Source organism: Chrysochloris asiatica, unplaced genomic scaffold (genome assembly GCF_000296735.1).
Source record: "Chrysochloris asiatica unplaced genomic scaffold, ChrAsi1.0 scaffold00054, whole genome shotgun sequence".
Classification (NCBI taxonomy): Eukaryota; Metazoa; Chordata; class Mammalia; order Afrosoricida; family Chrysochloridae; genus Chrysochloris; species Chrysochloris asiatica.
Genome location: NW_006408572.1, coordinates 9,067,224 through 9,089,016, shown reverse-complemented (window position 1 = coordinate 9,089,016; position 21,793 = coordinate 9,067,224). Strand labels below are relative to the sequence as shown.

Below are 21,793 nucleotides of genomic sequence, written 5' to 3'. Positions count from 1 at the left end.
TGGGTGTCAGTGGAGGAGAGCACCCACCCCCTACTCAAGTTTGGCACTGATGTCCCACAAATGCCAATAGACAAGGATTCTCTTCTCTACTGGCTTGCTTTTTAAAACTCTTCTAGACATTGGTTTTTTTTTTAACACCTCAGAGGCTCAAACCCTTGCTCCTCAAATCCCCTCCGGGCATCACTTCACACATTTCCTTTCAAATTCTGCCTGCTGATTGGCTGCCCAAGTTGGGTCCCCCGCCCCCCCCCCCCCAGCCCCTTTCATCAGTTCCTTTGCACAGCTGACCTCATTCTCTCCCCAACCTGCCTGGTGAAACCCTTCTCCCCAGCTCTCCCCTCCATTGTTCCTTTACCTGAAAGAGGTTAGTTTGATATGGAGACAGATTCAAAGAGGGAGACAGAGATGGAGGAGAATGGGAAACTGAGGCAGAGAGAGGGGAATGAGACAAGAGACACAGGCTGAGCTCTTTTAACTACCTCCCACCTCCCTGCATTCTACCTGCCCCCCACTGGCTCCCCTGCTCTGGTCCAGGACTGGGGCATCCTTGACACATTTGGGGGAAAGGTCTTCCCCCTCTAAACCCACCTTCCCAGTTTGGCACAGATGAGCAATGGTCTGAGGTCTTGGGGAAAAGGCTGTCCTCAGACCCTGGATAAGGGCTTTGGTCAAACATGCATGGCCCCTGTGGGTGGCATGTCCCACCCCCACAACTCAGCATCTCTGGGGGAGCAAGGGAATCTGTCCCTTCCCTCAGGATTTGAACATCCCCCTCAACTCCTGTCTTTTCAATCTGTCCCTGCCTGCTATGTGGAGAGGGACTGAGGCCTGGGAGTGCAAGGGAGAAAGGGGCTGTCTGCATGGGAAACACGCATCCACATGCAAGAACATGTGTCCACTGAGATAAATGTGTCCTGAACTCCCCGGGAAAACAAGTTCCTAGGCAGCACAGGGAGGCATGGATCTGCTCCCTTCCCCCTGGTAGGAAATCTATGTCTGTCGTCATTGTCCATGGATGGCTTGGGCCCACCTGGGAGAACATGCTCTGACTTGTGCCATGGGGGACAGACATGCTTCATTAGATGTGGTGGTGAGGGGAGAGGGCCTCTGTGGTTTCCTCATACTACTTCCCAGCACCACCCTGTGTTGTCTGGTGTCCTAGGGTCACTGCTTTTGAACACACTACTTTCAGGGTCTCCAGGGGGTGGGAAGTGGAAAGAGGTGGGGAGGGCATGAGAGAACAGGATTTGGGGGTACAAACCCCTGCAGAAATTCCTTGAGGGGGTCAACATGTGTCCAGGGCGGCAAAAAAAAAAAACACCTCACCCTGCACATGGGAAAACACACCCCCATGAGAAAGCATACCTCTACTCGGGAAAATTACTTCGTTTCCACACACTGAAGGCTGGTGTCCCAATGGAGGGGAACAAACACCCCCCAGTTGTCCAAAGGCCCAGGTCCAGAGAAAGAGAATGGACTTCTCTGCGTGGCAAAACATTTATCCCAGTGAGGAAACCCATGTCCTCCTTAGTGCTCCTCCGCGTGAAGACTCCATATGAGGAAAACCCAACTCCAGGAGAGAAAAGCCTGTGGCCAAGTCTTCCTCCCTACCTTCGGAGTAGCACTTCTCACCGGGGCCGGAGGGCTGGGGAGGAGGGCCTCCCCAAGCTGCCCCCTATACCCGGGTGGTAGAGTGAGGGTGGGGTAGCGTGTTGTTGTGGCTGGTAGCAGTAGGGGGAGGTGGGGGGAAGGGCCCAAAAGGGTGAAGGGAGGGTGGTGGTGGCGGTGGAGGTGGCCCCAGCCCACTGGGCAGCAGGGTCAGGGCCCCGGGGGCCAAGAGAGGCACATCGTCCGGTGCCCGGCGCAGGGCCAGGGTATAGTCGGGTGGACAGGCAGGGCGTAGGGCCTCAGCAGGGTCCGCCCCAACGCCACCACCCCGCTTCAACTGCAATGACACCAGCTCCTCTTCTGGTGGCAGCTCACGGCCAGTAGCAGGGAGCAGGGGACCCCCACTGGGTACGCCAGAGCCCGAGCCACCAGGTGGACTAAGCCTCCTGCACCGCAGCTCCTGCCGCCGGTCCCGCTTGTAGTACAGGGCAGCGAATGCGAGGATGTTGAGGAAGAGGAGGGAGGCACCCACAGCCACAGTGACACTGAGCTCCGTGGAGTAATCCCGTGAGTCCCCAGGGAAACGGTCATAGGCCCTGGGGCCTGGCTCAGGCTCGGGCTCAGGTGGCAGGGTAGCGGGTGGTGGAGGTCGGCGTGTGCCTGGGGCACCGGGAGGTGGGCGAGGTGGCCAGCGCGTGGCATAAGGAGGCAGGCGCGTGGTGGTGGTAAAGAGCTCTGTGTGCAGGTTGTGCAAGTGGGGCACCAGCTCCAGCCAGAAGGCCACCTTATTGGCGCGGTAGTTGTCACGCACGCGTGGCTTCAAGCCAATGTGCAGATACTGCTTCTCCTTGCTGTTGAACTTGCTCCATACTACCTCCTCAAAGCGGTTGGGTTTGGTGTGGATGAACTTGGTGTCCTGTGGCACTGGCTGGTTGGGGTCACTGTGGATACAAGAGGGCAGGGAAAAGAGTGAGGACCAGGCTCAGTTATGTGTGTGGTGGTTGGGGGATGGGCAGGAGTAAGGAGGGAGACAGAGAAATAGGAAGACAGAAAAAAAAAAAAGGCAGAGAACAAGCTGTAGAAATGGAAGCAGACACGCTAGCCAGAGAGAAAAATGATCTTCTAGAGATAGAGATAGACAGAGATGAATACAAAGGACAGAGAAACCATCAAAGGTGAGGACAGAGACCAAAAGAGATAGGAACAGAGAAATTGCCAGAGACAGCTAGTGAGAGAGACAGAAGGCAAGACTGAGTGAGATAGGGACAGACGGAAAATGGAGAGAGACAGAGGGACAGCCAGGACAAAACTAGTTAAGTATGCAAAGGTAGCAAAAAGTAAACAGTTGAAAGAAGGCAGAGAGAAAGAGAGCAGATTTCAAGAGAGACAAACATTTAGACAGAAATAAACAGACAGTCACAAACTCTTCCACATATCTAGCCACACCCCCCAAGTGGTCAGGCAGAGGCACTAAGAGAGGAAAGAAGTTAAGGAAGGGAAGGAGAGGCAGACACCAAGCATAGCCACAGAGTGAGCCTACTCCAGAGAGGATATGGATCTGCAAATATCCAACACTCAGCACAGCGCTTGGCACAAAGAGGTGTCTGAGCTGAGCAAGCCAGGAGGGAAGGCAAGAGAGAATGCTTTAATGGGGGAAGACATGGCCCTATGAGGAGAGAGGGTGTGCCTTTGCCTGTAGGGTGCCCCACCCACCCTTGGGGCCCTCACCCAGTCTTGGCAAAGTTGGTCCAGTAGGTCATGACCACAGCACTGAGCATGACATCATTCTTGGAGAAGTTGCAGGGGAAGAGGTCAGTGGCACCCACCATGGGTACACCGAAGACATACGGCAGCTCATCCCCATGTGCCGCGTCTGCCCACTCGGGCCGGCCCTCAGCCTGGCAGTGGTGGTAGAAGGTGTAAAAGTAGACAGGGGACTGGTAGTCAGCGTGCAGCTTGGCGGTGGCCACCGCTGGTGCCACCCACTGGTGGTCAGTAAAGAGTGCCAGTAGGGTTTTCCGCCGCATCTCGCCATTGTCCCTGTCAGCCCAGTCTGTGTACATGAACTTGATGGTCTCCCGAAGCACATCCTTGCCCTCAGGGTAACCATACAGGTTGTCCACAAAGTTAGAGACAGTGAAGTCAAAGGCGCTGGCAGACACACCGTCCTCACTCTCTGCAGAGTCCTCCACGAATTTGAGGCCCTCACCCTGGTTGACACCGATGAGCATGTCGTAGTTGAGAAATTCTCCCTGCTGCATGAGGATCTCAGGGTCATCTGGGACGACATCACCATCCACCACGGGTCCAAAGGCAATGTGGTAGCTAGGGAGAAGGGGGTCATGGTGTCATCAGCTGCTCCCTAATCTCCTCTCCAGGCCACAGCCTGTTGAGGTCCTATTTAGGATTGTCCCTTGCCTAGAAGATCCTTTTCCCGACTTGAGAAACACCTGTGGATCCTTCGGGAGGCTTGGCCTCTCTGGAAAGTCTTCCCCGCAGCCCTTCAAGGCACCTTACAGACACTTGCTCTATTTAGGCACCTCCATTTAGGGAAGGTTTCCAAGAAACTCAGGCACTAGAGGGGCCTGAAGCCCACCTCTCCTTGCCAAATGGGATGTCTGTGAGCACCTCTCACCTCAACCTCCTTGGAACCAGCAAAGAGAGTGATGGCCTGGACCAGGCCCTCACCCACCCCCATACCGAGCGGGCTGCACATCCTGATCCACCAGCTCTCGGGAAGGCTTCCGTCGCAGACACTCCACAGCTTCGGTGCTGTCCTCCCGATCACAGCCAACCTTGGCCGCCAGCAGCCGCGTATACTTGAGCGGCTGGTAGTTGACTGACCAGCTGGAGATAGCAGTTCCGCTCTGGGCGATGGCCTTCTGGAAAAGTCCTGGCAGGACAGAGAGGCCTCAGACTGGGTTTTGAGTGTCAGCCAAAAGGAGATGGGGTAGGGGGCCTGGAAGGATCAGGGATATGGAAAGGGGAAAGGGAGGGACAGAGTGGGGAAGTTGCTGGTACCTTCTGAATGGTGGGAGAGGATCAGAAGGTTGACACAGGAGGCCCCTGCCCCAGACCCAAAGATGGTGATTCGCTCAGGGTCACCCCCAAAGTGGGCAATGTTCTCACTGAGCCAGCGCAGAGCCTGGATTTGATCCAGCAGCCCGTAGTTGCCTTTTGCTGCCTGGTCCCCAGTGCTGAGAAAACCTGTAGGTAGAGGAAGACAGGAGGGTCCCTGGGGGGGTTGGTGTCTTATTACCCTGGCCCCCTTTCTGGACATTTCAGTCTAGCCCAGAACCTATTTTGAAATATTTGGAGGAACCTTGCCCACCAGGCCCGCCTCCCCAGGCTCCCCCCACCCACCCAGAGTTGGCTGCCCACCCTCACCGAGCACCCCAAGCCTGTAGTTGAGTGTGGCTACGATGACATTGCCATAGGCGGCCAGGACGGAGCCATCAAACATGTTCCCAGTGCCCTCCATGTAGGAGCCGCCATGTAGAAACAGCATCACAGGCTTCTTCCCTGAGTCCCGGATATCTGCGTAGGGAGGGGGCGGGTGGGTAGGCCAGGAGGTGAGGGACAGGGACACAGTCAGACCGAAGCAGCAATGTTCAGCTTCCAGGCCTGCAAGGAGCAGCCAGAAGCTCAGGGAATATGTCACTTCTATCCCTGGGGGGCAAGACCGGATTCCCCTCCCTCCTTTCCCAGCTAGCCCTGACAAGAAGTTCCCTTCCCACCCATGCTAGCCTGCTTCAGCATTTCTCCAAATGCTGGACAGAACTTCCAAGCAGCCCAAAAGAGGTGGGGTTGGAGTGGGGTGTGGACCTCCTCAGGGTATCCACTAGGACCTGGGAACCCCCTCCTCACACACACACACATATCTCCCTCCTGCTCAGAGGCTGGAACTAGAACTGGAGATGCTGGAGGCTCCTGGTGTTTCCTCAGGACTCCTGCCTTGGGCCTCAGCATCATGTGGTACATTGGTCTGTGGGTGAGGGGGTGCCAGGCCCTAGGGTCCCTGGGGGCTTGGTCTCCTCCCCGCCCTAATTCCTTTCTAGGTCACCTCCCCAGTTACCATGGCAACCCCAGCCTAATTAATGTGGTAGGAGGAGGCAGGGTGGGAGAGCGCCTGCTTAATGAAGCCAGGGTGTAGCTCTCTGGTCTTGGACCCCCACAGACTGGCCTGAGTCCTGAGTTCTGCCCTAGGTCCCTCTCTCTTGCCATTTTCAAAAGGACCCCATAATCACAGTCATAGGTAGTAGGCACTACTGACACTTGGCTCATCAGAAGAGGCTGGACGCCTGAGTTTCTTCAAGACTATAGTACCCTTCCCTGCAGGTCCCCCATGATTCAGCCACAGTGCCAGGGCTGGGTCATTTCTGATCCAAAGGGCCCTCCTCTTCCTTGACACCTGCAATATCTGATTAGCTCGTGTCCTCTGCCAACAAAAGCCAGATATGGGTGTCCACAACTGATTCGCCAACATCTCTGCTGACCTCCCTCATTAGGCTAGAAATGTTCTCCCTGCCAGGCCAGCTAGGAGAGGTCACTAAGACACTCCCCTTAACGCTTCCCCCTCCCTACTCTACCTTCCCTACTATGACCTTCTTGGCTATCTCTTTCCTCTGGACAGACCATGTAGGAGAGTGTCTAGGATAGCACCCTCAGTGTCCTTCCCAAATCCTACTTCTTCCCTTTGTTCCTGACTCTCAAGTGTCCTTCTAGCAATTTCAAGCTGAAACGTCCTTTCAGGTCCTATCCTAAGAGTTCTCAGTTGGTTCTTACCCCTTCTCCCCACCCAGCACCTCCACCAGGGCTCCCAGTGTTGGGGAGGGGGAGTCAGAAGGGGAAGGAGCAGGGAGGGAAGCTAGGGCAACAAGAATTCAAAACCAACAACAAAAAACAGGATCAAGAAAGAAGAAAGAAAGAAAAAACAACAACCAAAAAGCAAGAAGCTCTCGGGGCAGATTCAACAAGAAAAGAAAAAACAAAAAAATCCATTTTGGAAAAAAAGAAAAAAAGAAAAAAGTTCTTTGCATTTTTTTTTTTTTTCAAAATTTTGTGGTGAAACTTTAAGATATTGGGCCCTGCTTTCAAAAATTTCCAAATTCTTTAAATTTGCTTCAAACGTTTTGCGCTTTCTGCATCTGACAGGCTTTTGGAAATGAGAGCAGGTTTCTGATGCTTCAATTGTGTCATCCATTTGCCAACGTTTAAATTTTGTTTCAAATGTTGTTGTTTTGCTCCAAATTAAAATTGCTTTTTGAAAATTATATTATCTCCAGGTTTGAAATACTCCATATTTCTTTCAAACTGTAAACATTTTATCCAATTCTTTGTTTTCTTTTTCCCTGACAATTCAATTAATTTTTTCACCTCAATTTCACCATGTTTCGCTTTTCTTGCAGGTTTTCTAGTGTGTACAACACTGTTCAAATTTTGTTTGAAGTTTTCAGAATTCTTTTTTCCAATTGTTAAAAATTTTTCTTTTCTTTTCTTTTTCGTTTTTTAGTTGGGAGAACGACTGAGGGGCCTTGAGGGCTGTAGGGACATTTAGTTAGGGGCGGGGCCGTGAGCGTCCTTTTATCAGCAACCACATGCAGCCGCGGGATTTTTAAATCTACCTGTGTCTGGCGGATTGAGCGTCGCCTCGTCACGTTTTTTTGTGAGCGGACCTAAGACCGGGAACACAAAACAGAGAAAAAAGGACAATTTTGTGGGGAAAGATGGGGTCGGGGGAGGTGGTGGATGGGGAGGGGAGGAGAGAAAGCAGAAAAGGGGAAGGTGGGGGCAGAAAAAATAAGCCAAAAAAGCAAAATTTGTTTGCAAGAAAAAGAAACCAAGAAAAGAGAAAAACGTTTCTATAACCCAATTTTGTTCCCCTCCCCGGAAAAAGTCATGCCCCAAAGAAAAGGCTGGTTTTGGGGTTGGGGTGCCTGAGTGACCTGTCTTAAGACACAGTGACTTGACTGGAAAGGATTTGGCTTGTCCATGTGTTTGCTAATTGCTGGAAATGAAACGATGTTAGAGGTGGGGGGAAGGAAATGGGAGCCCACAGGGAGATCAAGGCCAGCCCCATGCCACCTCTCACATAGGCCCTCTCCCCAGGCTGCAGAGAGGAAGGGTAAAAGCAGAAAGGAGTCTGCTTTAGGCCACTCTGAAGGGCAGAGGACAGAATGGGGTTGTGGGGCAGCTTGCCCCACCCCTCATAGCCCCTGGAAGCCCTCAGTTCCCCACTGGAGGGCTACGAGTAGGTCAGCTAGGGCTGCCTGCCCACCTACCCAGCCTCTCACCAGCTGCATGTCTCTTCCATACACACTCACAGGCCTGGCTTCTCACCCCATCTCCCCAAGGTGGGGTAAAGCAGGGAAAGGGGTCATCAGGTCTTGCCCTCCACTCCACCTCATCCCTCCTTACCCCTCTGCACTCCCCCAACCTCATTCCTTACCCAGGCCTGCACTCCTCACCCACAAACAGTGAACTTCCCGGTAAGGACAACCCCCTTCCACCCCATCCACACTCTACTGTTAAGCCCCCTTCCACATTCGGGCTTCAGTCCTCAAACAGAGAATAGGAAACACAATGCCCTGAGCTAACCAGACACATAAGGTGCCAGGAGGCAGAAAGAGTGTTCACAGTCAGGTAAGGCCTCGCACTGGACCCAGAGATTGGCTCTAGGCTTTTTTCCAAATTTGTGGGGTGGACAGTGGGGGTGGGGCAGGATTGGTCAGGGGGATAGCTGGTACCCAGGGGCCTGAGGTGGTTTCCCCAAGCTGATGGGCTTCTCCTCAAAGGCATAGGGGTGGGTGGGTCAGTAAGATCCAGGTCAGCCTCTGGAAGCTTTTTTCCTCCTGCCAATCAGGACCCCCACAGAAGCCCAATGGCAACAGGGACTAGACTATTCTTTGTGAACAGATGGGGATGGGAATGAAGTCAGCAGGGCATGCATGGTCTGTGAGAATGTTAAGGGTGTGTGTTTGTATTTGTGTGTCTGCCTGAGTCAACCTCTTCTTCCCAGAGCTGGTGTGAAGATTCAGTGAGATCACCTGAACGTGTCAGGCCCCAAGCAGGTCTGTCATAAGCAATAGTTAAAAATACAGAAGGTGTACGAATGGGTGGCATGAGGGTAGATAATCTGTATGGAGGTATTGGGGGTGGACAGTCCATTAGTGGGAAGTGTTGAGTGGACGTTTCACATGGGTTGGGGGGGCAGGAATAAAAATAGTCTACATTAGGAAGATGTTGGAGTAGACAGCCTAGGTGAAGGTGTGGGAGTAGAGAGACCGCAGTGTGGAATGTTGAGATGGACAATACAGAAGTATTGCGGTCAGTGATTCACAGGTGGGAGAATACTGAGCTAGGTAGCTCATGATAGGAGATGGGAATGTAGAGGGAGTGGTTCTTAGGCAGAGGGTATTAGGGCATTGGGGGAAATGTGTGACGTGTATTCGGATAATGGGTGTATGGTGTGTAGGCTGCTTGAAATTGGGATGGGATTGAAGTAGATAGTGTTTCTGTGCATTATGTCTACGGATTGTTAGGAGATATGGTTTATATGGGGAGGGAAAGTTAGGTGTTAGAGTTCATGACTGGTATGAAGACTATAGGGTAGGTAATCTGTATGGGAGGTCTTGGTATGGATGTATGATGAGGTGCATGAGGTATTATATGATTGGTATGATCAGAGTACTTGATTTGTGGAGAGTGTATTTGTCACCAAAGTATTGTTGTTGTTGTTAAATATCAAGTCAGTTCCGACTCATAGCGACCCTGTATAGGGTTTCTGAAGAGCAACTGGTGAGCTTGAACTGCTGACCTTGAACTGTGGCTCAAACCGACTTTGCAGTCCAGCACATTAACCCTCAGTGCCATATCAAGACTCTCACCCAAGGGATGGTGCCGATAAACTCTAAGTAGGGTGAACAGTGTTTGAGAATTTTTGAGACTGTTGGGACTATGGTGGTATGCGTGGAGTAGTGAACCATATAGTCAAGGTGTAGGGTTATTGGGGCTTAGGTATGTATTATCAGAGTACATGATCTACATCCGGAAGTGTTTGTGAACACAGATATGTTTGGGTGATGGGGTACACAATATCAGAGCTATATTGTGGTGTGTGCTATGTAAAGGTATTAGGAATTGTTATAGGTGAGGTGCTGGAGCACATGGTCAATTTGTTGATTACATGATCTGAATGCTGACTAACTGAGCCTTAAAGACTTGAGTATCTGTTGTAGGGGTGCTGAGTGTGTGTGTGTTGGGGTGTTTTGGAGTGATGACACTTGTGAAGATGATCTGGTGGGGTGACTGGACTTCTGTGAATAATCTCTGTTGAAGATAGCTAAGGATATTCTGATGAATCAGGGAGTGCTGAAGCTGGGCAAGGGGGTGTAGTGCAGACTCTGTAATTCTGTAGTGAACCGGAGTGCTCACTGACAAGAATAGCTGGTTTAGGAGCCTCAGTGAAGGTGTTTTGCTGGGGATGGGTGGGCCTGATGAGTAAAAGGGCCCTGAACCTTCAGGGGCATACAAGGGTATATAGGGGTCAGAGCCTCATAGAGAAGAGGGAACCCATGTATACCACTGCCAAGAGCACTCAACTCAGGTGAGAGTCTCTGGAGGAGATGGAGTAGATGGAAGTCCATCTTTGCTGGCCTGGGGTAAGGAGTTTACATTGATTGACCTTGAGGTACAGATGTAGCTAAAGTGAATATTCTGTGTGTAGAATTGGAATGGGTGTCTGGACAGGTAACTGATGTCTCCATCATTTAATCACCCTTAGTGATCACACTAAGATTAAGTGGCTGGGTCTGTGTGTACCTTTTTTGGTAGTGGAGGAAGCCTAGTCTAATGTCTGCTTCCCTTACCATTGGCTCTTTGTATACACAAACAACTTCCATGGTGGCTGTTTGTGCCATGGTTCCTGGGACTGCCTGGCAGATACCCTTACCATCCTCGGAAGGAAGACACGCTGAGGCTTCAGGAACACATTGCCGGGCAGGGGTCTATGCCAGTGCCTGAGGATTTGCGTGTGCGTTTGTGGGCTGTGTCCACGGGGTACCCGGACAGGTGCCTGCGCCCTTACCATCCTCGGTGGGCACGTAGAGGTTGAGGTACAGGCAGTCCTCGCTCTGGTTCTGCACGTAGGTGGCGGCCGCCTCCAAGTTATCCGTAAACCACACAGGTAGCATGATGGCGGGCAGTGCCCCGTGTAGGTTCTGCGGGCAGGCGGGCGGCAGGGTGGTGGCGTTGCGCACGCCGGGCCACGAGGCGGGTGCCTCAGGCGGCTGGAAGCGGCGGGCGCCCAAGGGTGGTGTGGCATAGGGCACGCCCAAGAACTGCACGACGGGGCCCAGGATCTCGTTGTTGAGTTCGCGCCGCATACCGCGCACTCGCCCGTAGGCAGTGTTCACCACAGGGAAGCGCTCCTCCCCAAGGCTGCCAAGGCCCAGGCCTGGGCCGCTGCTGCCAGGACCCCCTCCCCCGCGTTGAGCCCCCGCCAGCCCCACCAGACACAGCGCCAGGAGCCACATGCTGATTGGGGGACCCCCCCTCCCTCCCCGGGACCCCCCCCCTCGGAGAGAGAGAGAAGGGGGGGGAGAGGGAGGGAGGTCCCCCTCGCCCCAGGAGGGAGGAGGGGGTGGGGGGAAGAAGGGAAAAGGGTGTAGGGAGACCGGGGTTAGACTGGACGGAGAAGGGGTCTGTTCCTCTCCATGGAGGGGGCAAGGGATGGGGAAGGGGGAGAAGGTGGAAGAAGGGAAAGGCAAGCCCGACCTTCGGGAGGATGAGGAGCAGGGTCAGGGTGTGCAAAAAGACAGACAGACAGAAAAATACGGAGGGAAGGTGGAAGAAGGGTAGGGGGATTGGACGGGGAGGACAGAAAGGAATGGGGAAACAGAAGAGACAAGTGGTTAGTGACTTGGAATTCAGACCAAGTCCACCAGGTTCCTTCCACCCCCAGTCCCTGGGGACCTAGTCCATCCCACCCCCTCAAGCTCTCCCTCTCCCCAGCAGGGACTTAGGTAGAAGTCAGAGACTTGGGGTGGGGTCAGGATGTGGAAACCATCCTGGGGAGAAAGTGGGTCTGTTCCCCATGACCAGCACACCCCATTTCAGACCCTTTATCCCTCCCTAGCGGCCTCTCCTTAGGAACTCAGGAGTCCCAGTTCCCCACCTCCCTAGGAGGAAATGAGATAGACAAGGATGAGAAAATAAAAATACCAAGTCATTAATTAGCAGGAAGTGGCGGGTTTGTTTATACGTGTTAATTACTCTTGAGCTGTAATTTCTTGGCGCTGAACCCCCACCTCAGGCCAGGCTCCGGTCTTACTTGGGATTGCACAAACCCAGCACCTTCTCCTCCCTTCAATATTGCATTCCCTAAGTATCTGTGTGGCCCCAAGTCCTCTTTCTCTCCAAACCCTCTTCATGTTTTATATCAGAAGTTGGCATGTCTTGAAACAGGGTCTAGAGTTGGGAGGGGTTGCTGAAGGGGCAAATTCAGGGACAGATGTGTGATCCTGCAGCCCGTTGCTGAGCGACGGGGATGCTGCCCCGCAATGTTACCTCGGCAACGGGCAGCAGCTTTAACCCTGGAAAGGGGGGAGGTCTGGAGGCAGAGGGAAAGGGGTTAGCTTGAGACTGGGGTCCATTGAGGGCATAAGAGGGAGGACAGCGGAGTGGGTCAGAAAACTAGAGTTTCCATAACCTCAGAGTCAAGGTAGAAGTATATATGTGGGGAAGACTGAGGACCTAGAGGACCCTAAAAGACTCACCTCTTGCCTTTCTTGTTGGCCAATCAGAGGTTGGCCTTAGTGACCAAGCCTCTGACTGGGGATAAGAGGTGCTGAAATCAGCTGCAGGGAGGCTTAAGATGAGCCCATCAACTAGCTCCCTTCCACACTCTTGAACAGCTTTGGACCCCAGACACCTCTTCTTCCCTGCCCAACATCTGACCCACATCCTGGGGGTAAACCTTGGCTTCCTTCTCATTCCATTGAATCCTCTCACCTCCCCTTCCCCTTGACAGCCCCTCACAGTTGCTGCTCTGATGCCTGGGTGTTCAGGGCAGCAGGGTCTGGGAAAAGATTAGGCCAAAGGGGCAGATACCCAGGTAATTTTACAAGTCCCCTTGTCCTCCCCCCACCCCACCCCCCAGCCGCCAGAGCTGTTTGCTGACGCGGGGTTTTCGGAGCCAGGCACCAGTCCACGGGTGGCTCTCTGCAGGTGTCAATTTATTCCAGAGATGAGGACACAGGAATCCTTGCCATACACACCCAGCCATGCCCTCCCCCTCTTCAGGTCCTCTGGAGCTCCTGTACCCCAGTCACCTGGAAGGGGCTTGGGCTGACTCTCCTAGGGTTTCCTCTTACCCTGACTGACTGAACTTGGCTTCCACAGTCTTGCCGCCCCCTCCCCCCAACACTATCAGCTAGTCAGCCCCCTCAGATAGGTACTTTGGGCCGTTGGCCTCCTCCCCACCAACATCTCTCTCTGCTCACAGCTTCCTTCTCAATGGAGTACCCCCTGCCTTCTCCCCCCAGCCCCCCATCTCTCTTCTCTCCACAGCGCTCCCTCAGAGCATCTTTCCTGGGCCTCTTCCAGTTTGCTCCAGCTCTTGCCTTCAGTCTTTTGCCCCTCAGTCTTTTTTTTCATTTCTCGTTTCCACATTTCTCTCCTTGGTGTTTCTTATCTTTCTCTTTCCTCCAAATTCCTCCCCCAAATTTCTCCCTCAAGTCCCTTCACTCTCTTCTCTTTCCCTATCTCTCTCCCCCATTTTCTCTCCTCTCCCCTTCTCTGTCTGCCACATCTTGCTTCCTTCCCCTCCTCCTCCCCATCCCTCTGTCTTGCTCTCTCCATTCCTGCCCAGGCCTTACTCCCCCAGCCTGGAAGAGTTGAGGGACAGGGGCTCAGGCCGCAGCACCCCCCCTTCCTGCAGTGGGGAAAATGGCTTGGCCGGGAAGGGGAGAAGGAGGGGGAGGGGGAGATGGGAACACACGGGGTCTGTGGGCCCATTCAAAGGATCATTCATGGACTGAAGAGAGGCAGAGACAAAGAGACCGAGACGCAGAGACACGGCGAGAGCATCCCTAGGCGGTGACACGCAGACAGAGAAGGCTGGGGGAAACCAGGCGCAGGGAGAGATAGGAAGACAGGGAGACCCCGACGGACCACCACGCAGCCCCCTCTAACAGGCCCGGCTTAGCTCCTACCTGGCTCAGCCCCGGGGCCGTGGTGCTTCCATCCAGGGTTCCGAGGAGAGGGGGGCGGCTGGGCTTCTGGAGGGGGGCGGAGGCCTCTGAGCCCCCGCGGCCCCGCAGGCCCAGCCCCCGCCCGCAGCGCCTCACTTGGCGGGGGAGGGGGATCGCCCCAGCCCCGGGGGGGCGGGGCCGGGATCCAGTCGATCCCCGGGGAAAGGGAAGATAGGGGATAGGTCAGAGGGAGCCCAGGTACAGGGAACCTGGCAGTGAGGACAACCGAATGAGGAGGGGGCAACGGGTCAGGACTAGATCAGGGATCCACTGGCTCGGTGGGTAGGCTTCGAGGGACCCAAAGGCGGTCCAAGCGGAGGATCCTAAGCAATCGGGTGTGGGAGGAGGAATCCACAGCAATCCCCAGGGGCCAGGGGCCCAGCAGCGCAGAATCCGTAGTGCAGGGGCAGGGATCCAGCCGGAATCCTCGGGGAGGGGGAGGGATCCAGTCGATCCCGAGGGCGGGAGGGAGGGGGAGGTCCGGGGAGTCAGAGGAAGGCGGGAGCCGAGTCGGGAGCCTCGGGGCGGGGGTTTGAAAGGCTTCTAGGAGGAAAGGAGGGGACGAGGGGAGGCTTCAGGGGATGCTCAGTAACCGGGAGGCCTGGACTCCTGGCTCCGTGTGCCAGGGCCCGCCCGCCCCGCGTCCATCCCAGCCCCAGAGTGATGATCCGCCGGCGGAGCAGCCGCAGCAGCCCCGCGCGTCACCGTGCGGCCGCCTCCCCCGCCCCCTGCCGAGAGAGCGGCGCACACCCCTCGCTTTCACCAGTTGGCCCGCCCGCCCTCTGAAGTGTGGGGGGCTGGAGGCGGAGGAAGGGGGCGGGAATGGACAGACGGACTGATGGACATAATGAAGACATCCTCCCCCAGATCTCCCACCCTCTGGGGTCCTGGTGGCCTGGGGGGAGAAGGGGTGAACGATAGGGGGTGGGACAACATATGAAGAAGGAGGAGCCTTTTGGCTAAGAGGAGGAGCTATGAGGTGAAGTAGGCGGAGCATAACGGCGATGGGTGGGGTTTGGGTTTCCGTGGGCCGCCTCTTTTTGGTAGTGGGCCTGGTTTAAATCTGAACAGGAGGAGCCTGTGGGGAAAGAGGCGGAACTTTGCGTGGGGACCTGGATCTTTGGAAATTGTCCCGAGGTGTGTGGGGGGGTAGTTATAAGAGGCGATCCAACTTAGAAAGTGGGCCAATCCATGACGTAAATCCTCTAGTCCGGCCCTCAACCCGCCCTCCTCTGCTCCTCTACTCAGCTCTTAATTGGTTCTGGTTTCTCCGCCCGCCAGTCATCTTCGCCACTCAGTAGCGGTTTTACAAAGGCGCTAGTACCCTGGACACTGAAATGAACATGGTTTGGATTGGGCACATATGTACCTTATTTGCATGGGCGGTCGGGATTGGCTGGCGTCTTGGGTGGCCTGGGAGGTGTTCATCTGGCTCGTGACCAACTACAGTAATGGCCGGATCAGGGGCTCCTTTTAGGCGCCTGGGCGCCTTATCTGGAGCCGGGGCCTTAGCCTTGGCCTCCTACGGGGCTCATGGTTAGGGGACAGGGACTGGAGCTGGGATTGTGGGCACCCCTGGAGCAAACTTTGGGGTCTGGTGCAGGGGTGGAGCCTACCGGAAATTTCCGATCTCTCGTATACCAGAGCGTTAAACCTTTTAAAAGTCCCCCAACCCGGTCCAGGTGGTTTACAGAACTGCCCGAAGCATGTTTCCAACAATCAGAAGCCTCTTGGGGACTCCCTTTTAATACTCACCTGGGTTCCCCCCAGGAGAGGGGGTGGCCCAAACGGGCTAGGATAGAGGGGTTCTTCCTCCTAATCTTTGCCTCTCTTCACAGGCGCCCAGTTCCCGGATGCTTACGGAAAGGAGGTGAAGTAACTGCCCTGTCTACAACTTGCAGGTCTACAAGATGTCACGAAGTCTGGGGCCCTTGAGGGAAGAGTGTGCGGGCGGGGAGAGGGCACAGAGCCTAGGTCTTTCTCCCAACTGCAAGAATTGCAGGCTTGAAGCATAGGAACAAGCATGAGGGGTGGGGTGTGTGTGTGTACACGTACGTACTGTTGTCTGAGGTGTAGTGTATTGCATGAGGGGTGGGGTGGTGTGTGTGTGTGTGTGTGTGTGTGTGTACACGAACATACTGTTGTCTCAGATGTAGTATATTTCAGGCGCCTGTATTGATATGGAATTCACCCATCCACCCACACACAATTTCTCCTTTTTCATAGCTTTTTGACAAGACCAACAAACACCACTTCTTACACAGCCTGGCTCTGTTAGCGGTACCCCATTGCAGAAAACCCCTCTGGGTAATTCACCCCCAACCCTAGCTAACCATCCCCACCCCACCCCCATTCCCATCTGGCAGACCTCCCTGTTCTTACTAGGCTGTATAACAACACTGTGTTTCCTTCAGGCTGGATTACTGCTCACCTCGGGGACCACCTTATTCTGCACCAGCTTTTACTACCAAGCTTTGAGTGGAGACCCCAGCATCCAGCGTTTGGCCCCTGTGGGAGGGAGCTTGCTCCTTTTGGGCTGGCTTGCCTTGGCTCTTTGAGCTCCCTTGTATTTTTAATTCATTTAATTCCTGACTGATTTTTTGAGAGTTGGAGCAGGGAGGAGATTAAAAGAGAGGCAAAATAAAGAACTCTTGAGTCTTTTTTACATTTAACCTCTTAGAAGAGAAGTGGTAAGGATTGTCAACTTCTGAACTCCTTCTGTTTCCTCACACTGAATCCAGGAGCCTTGGGTTTGGGGATTGTGTTCACTTTAAGTTGTGAGATTCTGAAACTGGTGAGTGTTTGTACCGTAAGGAATATTTGTAATGACGGTTTCTACTAAAACATTCCTCTGGGCCTAGGAATCTGTATTTTAATAAGTTCATGTTGTTCTGATGCCCACTAGAATTTGATGATTACTAGTGAATTTCAGTCCTGTCTTTCCATAAGTTTATTGAGTTCCTACTTACTCCCTGACTGTCCTGGACTGGTAAGAGAGGTGGGCATCCATGAGATTGCTCATATGGACAATGACAGTATGTGTCCCTGAGTGGTACAAATGGCTAAATGTTGGACTAATGGAAAGGTTGGCTGTTTAAACCTACCCAGCGGCACCTAGGAAGCAAGGCTTGGGTACCTGCTTTTGAAAGGTTACAGCACTGAAAACCCTATGGGCAGTTCTACTCTGCACATATGAGACTGCCATACGTTGGAATAAACTCCACGCAACTCACTGGATGACAGTTGGGATCAATACTAAAGCTAATTGTGAGCTGCTGTCAAGTCAACCCTTGACTCAGCCACCCCAAGCACAATGGAACAAAACACTGCCCTGTCCCATGCTAACTGCAAGATTGTTTATGGAGGGGACTTGAATTGCAGGAGCCCACCAGAGATTTCTAAGGAGCTCTGGTAGCGTAGTGGTTACAAATCGGGCTGCTAACCTCCTGGTCAGCAGTTTGAAACTACCAGCTGTTCCACGGGAGAACAATGAGGCTTTCTGCTCCCGTAAAGTTTTACAGCCTCAGAAACCCTGTACAGGGTTGCTATGGAATCAACTTGACAGCATTTAACAACAGCAACAACATATTAAAGCTATTAGTTTAAAAAAAAAAAAAAAAAGTTTTTAATTTTCAGTTCTACTTCTGGAGAACTGATTCAGTTGTCCTGGGGTGGAAGTTTTAGAAAGGTGCACTGGTGATTCTGATACACAGTCAGATGAAAACCTCTGTTGTAGGTGACAGGGAATCCCTAGAAAGTCTATGGAGGGGACCAGGGTTTCACATGCTTTGAAAGATTGTAGTAAATATCTTTGTCTTAATCTGTAGGTTGAGTCAGATAAGAGTAAAACTGAAGGCAGGGAAACTGGTTGAAGTAGATGACAATGTCTCATTTGTGCTTCCTTTTTCTCTGTACTCATAGGATGGTGCTAAGTGCTGTGGAGTCACCTCTGGCTTGTGGTCATAGACACAGGATCTGACAATTGTGATTAATAGGATTTTCACTGGCTGGTTTTCAGAAGTAGATCTCCAGACCTTTTTTCCTAGTCTCTCAGTCTGGATGCTTCACTGAAACCTGTTAAGCATTACAGTGCATGCAAGCCTACACTAACAGCAGGGTAGTGACTCTGCTTGAGGGACATTGGCTGAGAATCAAACCCAGGTGTTTGGCATCGAAGGAGGCAATTCCACTGCTGAATCTCTACTGCCTGCACTTATGGGACTTTTGTTGGGAACTGTTGAGTCAGTTTCAAATCTTAGCAACCCTATAAACAACAGAATAAAACACTGAGTTGTCGACACCATCCTCACAATCCTTGGTATATTTGAATCCATGATTGCAACCACTGTGTTACTTCATCTCACTGAGGGTCGTCATCTTTTTTACTGACTCTCTACCAAACATGATGCCCTTCAGGGCCTAGGCCTTCTTGATAACATGTGTGATGGATTGAATCTGCTGAAATAGCAGTGTACAGGTGAGAAAAGAGAGGCCCCACAGGGAAATGGAACAGCATTGTTATAAGAGATAGTCCAAAGGATCAAGAGCAAGACTTGTTTAGGATGGGGTAGTTAAAGGTGATTCCAATCTACTGGATAGTTTGGGAAGAATAAGTGATGTTGTTAGGTGCTATTCAGTCAGTTCCGATTCATAGCCAACCTATATAGGGTTTCAAAGGATCAGCTGTTAGCAGTCCAGGACTCCTTTGGATAGTTTGGGAAGAATAAATGATAGGTACATGGAAAGCAAAAGTAAATGGAAAAAAATGAAGCAGATACTTCAGGAAAAATTAAGGAATATATAAGGAATAAAATGTAATCATGAATACATTTATTGGCTTAGCACTGAACAATATTTACATTGCCATAATATAAATACTGAATAGGGATTTAACTAGAAATTGTTATATATGGGAGATGGAACAGAGAAACTGTTGAGTGATACAAGTTCTAAATCCTCATTTTACACAATAGGAACTCAAGCAAAATATTAAAGTGATAAATCAAGAAATATTGTGGACATGCTCAAACTTCTGATATAAGTAATTCTCAAGTTGAGAACTGTGTGGCTACTAATTTGCTACCTCGGCCAGAGATTAAGTTCCCCTGTGAACTTGGTTGAACCCCAGCATAGTGATCCTGCTTGGTCGTCTTAGAGCAGGTGGAGGTCTGGCAACATCTTGTGTGTGGGTTCCCCAGCTGGTCTCCTTCCTCCCTGCCTTCTTCGGATGGTGTCTGTTTATGGTGGACGTGTGGCCAGAGACGGGCAAGGATCACATGGAACCTCGGCAACCTAAGACAGAGCCATTGCCATGCTGCAATGAGTTTCGATGACAGGTAAGACTGAGGAATTCACACTGACCGCCTAAGACAGGCAGCGTCCCTTAAACAAATAATAAATAAGGGGGAATCTGATGCAGACCATGCAGACCCGGTCAGGCGTTCAAGTCCCCGTGGGCCCAAGCGTTGCTGACCGTCCAAACCATAGGCTCTGAGGATCAGACTTTAGCCACCTAGCAGACATAGCAAAATGTCCCTTTTCTGATTATTCAGTTATGCTGGTTAGTAATTCCATACATGAGCCCTGGATACCCACAGATAAATGTAAAAACCTTCCCTAAAAGCCGAGACTGTAAATTCCAAAAAGGCAAAGTTTTCCACCCCCCAAAAAGCTAAAGAGGATATAGAGAAACTCTGTTAACTGATGGTATGTGGAGGGGATTATAATCAATGTAATGAAACAAGGTATATGAATGTTTGAATGTGAAACCGATGATGTGCCCTGAAAACTTTCACTCAATCCACAATAAAAACCTTAAAAAAAAAAAAAAAAGAAATATTGTGGAGATAAATTGTAGAAGGAATCATTTAAAAGAACTGAAAGTGGAAATGAGGGTAGGTGGGGAAAAGCAGAGTAGGGCACTATTGATTTGTATTAAAGGCCTATTTCAATTTTTTAAAAATAAAAACATATATACTTTTTATGCATTTTTCTTTTTTTCATTTGTTACTGTTACATACCGTTGAGTCAATCCTGACTCACGGTGACCCTGCATAGGATTTCCAAGGCTGTAGAGTTTTGCGGGAGCAGAACACCTCATCTTTCTCCTGTGGAGACAATGATGAGCTCAAACCACTGACCTTGTGGTAGGTTTGTAGTCCAGTGTTTATTCTACAGAGCCACCATGCCCCTATACTTTTTGTATTTTACAATGTATTTTTTAAACTTTTCAAAAATTGTGGTAAAAGTAGACATTACAAAATATTTGCCAATTCAACAATTCTACATGTTCACGTCAGTGACATTAATTATGCTCATAATGTTATCTACCCATTTGAAAAAAAATCGTATTTTTAAAGATGAAGTCGTTCAATTAAAAATTATATCCTTATAACTGTAATAAAACTAAAAACTTTTAAGAAGTCTATGGTAAGACTTTTAAAAAGGCTATGGGACTTCTAGTGTGATGCTGTAGGATAAGCTCAGGTTGGTTTGAACAACAAGGTCGGGGTTTCAAATTCATCAGTCATGCCTCAAAACCCTATACTGGGTCACTATGAGTCAGAATCAACTTCATGGCACTTACCAACCACCAACAATGGTAAAACAAATGGCAGTGGCAGAAATGGAAGGAACTGGAAGATGTTTGATGTTACCTTTCATTGAATGAATCCCCTACTCAGGGTAATGCCATGCAACAATGGAGCAAAACACTTCGTGGTCTTGTGCCATTTCCACAATCAATTGGGAATCAGACCATTGTGACAGTCTTCAGGAGGTCACTGAAGAGGTCCAGGTGTGACATGAAGATGGTGGCTTGGCTTAGGGTGCAAGAGCTGATAAGGAGCCAATTCAGATAATATTTTGAAGTTAGCATTGACAGGACTTGTGGATAGATTGGATCTAGAGTAACTTGGAGATTTCTGGCTTAAGTATCAGGATGAATGGAGGTGCTATTGCTTGGGTGAAAAGAACTGATGAATGGGCAGATTAGGAGAACGCAGATCAGGAGGTAGTTTTGGGTATGAGATGGTCAGGAGATATCCAAGTGGAAACACAAGCAGGCAGATGGGGTGCTCAGGGAGACATCTAAGCTCAGGAGAGAAATCTCGGCACAAATTTACTTTGCAGCTGTCTTTAGACAGGCTTTCAACTCATCTCTTCCCCACAAATGCCCTTGCAAGGATCCCATTAATCACTATGACCTCTTAGTTGCTAGATCCAGTGGATGATTCTCAATCTCATCTTTTTTTCAACCTGTCTGTATACTTGACACAGCTGGCTACACTGTCCTCAAACCACTCCTGTTGCTTCTATGACATCACCCTCCTGGTTCCCCTGTCTCTATGGCTGTTCTTTATATTTATTTATTTATTTAGTTGTTGAGAGAGTATCAGGGCCCTATAAAAAGTCCATGGAAAAATGATCTTTTAATTCCAGTTTTCCATGAATTTTTGTAGACCCCTTGTATACGCAACAAAGCATCTGCCAATTCAGCAATTTCTTCACGAATAATTCAGCAACTTTAATTACATTTTTTTTTAGTTGTGCAACCATTCCCTCTCTCATCTTCGGAGTTGTTTCTCCCCCATTCACAAAAACTCATTGTTCTTTAAGGTTTCTATCTCATCTTTGGAGTTGCTGTTGTCAGTTTGATCTCCAATAGACAGCTTTTACAACAGCACAATGCTCCAGGCAGACATCCCTTACTAGTTAAGCTCAACTGTTGTTTGGCTTTAAGAAGATTTCGGGGGTATTTATGGTTTAAGGCTTAAAGGTTATCTCCAGGCAATAATTTCAGGGTTTCATCCTGCCTCCATGGCTCCTGAAAGCCTGGAGTCCATGAGAATTTGAAATTTTAGTCTGCATTTTTCTCCTTTAGACTGGGATTCTTCAATACAATCTTTGATCAAAATGTTCACGTGGCTGCTTTT

The 21,793-nt window shown here is 51.0% G+C and overlaps 2 protein-coding genes across 3 annotated transcripts; one reads left to right on the top strand and one right to left on the bottom strand.

The window, feature by feature from the left end:
- Window positions 1-1,438: 1,438 nt before the first annotated feature.
- On the bottom strand, window positions 1,439-11,208 carry NLGN2 (neuroligin 2). 2 transcript variants are annotated; one of them, XM_006863365.1, is made up of 7 exons: window positions 10,694-11,208; window positions 7,233-7,283; window positions 4,996-5,145; window positions 4,630-4,815; window positions 4,309-4,501; window positions 3,337-3,933; window positions 1,439-2,549 (listed from the first exon to the last, which is right to left on the bottom strand). In XM_006863365.1, exons 1-7 carry the CDS (start codon window positions 11,139-11,141, stop codon window positions 1,676-1,678), a joined length of 2,499 nt encoding a protein of 832 aa, XP_006863427.1. In that variant the 5' UTR covers window positions 11,142-11,208; the 3' UTR covers window positions 1,439-1,675. The 2 variants fall into 2 exon arrangements, with proteins under 2 accessions (XP_006863427.1, XP_006863428.1); XM_006863366.1 differs by lacking the exon at window positions 7,233-7,283 and having other exon boundaries at window positions 1,676-2,549; window positions 10,694-11,027.
- A 4,102-nt stretch (window positions 11,209-15,310) lies between these two features.
- TMEM256 (transmembrane protein 256) lies at window positions 15,311-16,417 on the top strand. The gene is made up of 4 exons (XM_006863364.1): window positions 15,311-15,395; window positions 15,698-15,729; window positions 16,086-16,166; window positions 16,274-16,417. The coding sequence occupies exons 1-4, from the start codon at window positions 15,311-15,313 to the stop codon at window positions 16,415-16,417; spliced, it is 342 nt and encodes a 113-aa protein (XP_006863426.1).
- The last annotated feature ends 5,376 nt before the right edge of the window (window positions 16,418-21,793 follow it).

Coding starts and splice junctions, on each gene's coding strand:
- NLGN2 (XM_006863365.1), bottom strand. CDS start 11,141: ATGTGGCTCCTGGCGCTGTGTCTGGTGGGGCTGGCGGGGGCTCAACGC. Junction 4,502..4,629: donor CCTCTCCCACCATTCAGAAG/GTACCAGCAACT, acceptor CTGTCCTGCCAG/GACTTTTCCAGAAGGCCATC. Junction 3,934..4,308: donor CAGGATGTGCAGCCCGCTCG/GTATGGGGGTGG, acceptor CCTTCTCCCTAG/CTACCACATTGCCTTTGGAC.
- TMEM256 (XM_006863364.1), top strand. CDS start 15,311: ATGGCCGGATCAGGGGCTCCTTTTAGGCGCCTGGGCGCCTTATCTGGA. Junction 15,730..16,085: donor CGGATGCTTACGGAAAGGAG/GTGAAGTAACTG, acceptor CCTTTTTCATAG/CTTTTTGACAAGACCAACAA. Junction 16,167..16,273: donor ATTGCAGAAAACCCCTCTGG/GTAATTCACCCC, acceptor TGTTTCCTTCAG/GCTGGATTACTGCTCACCTC.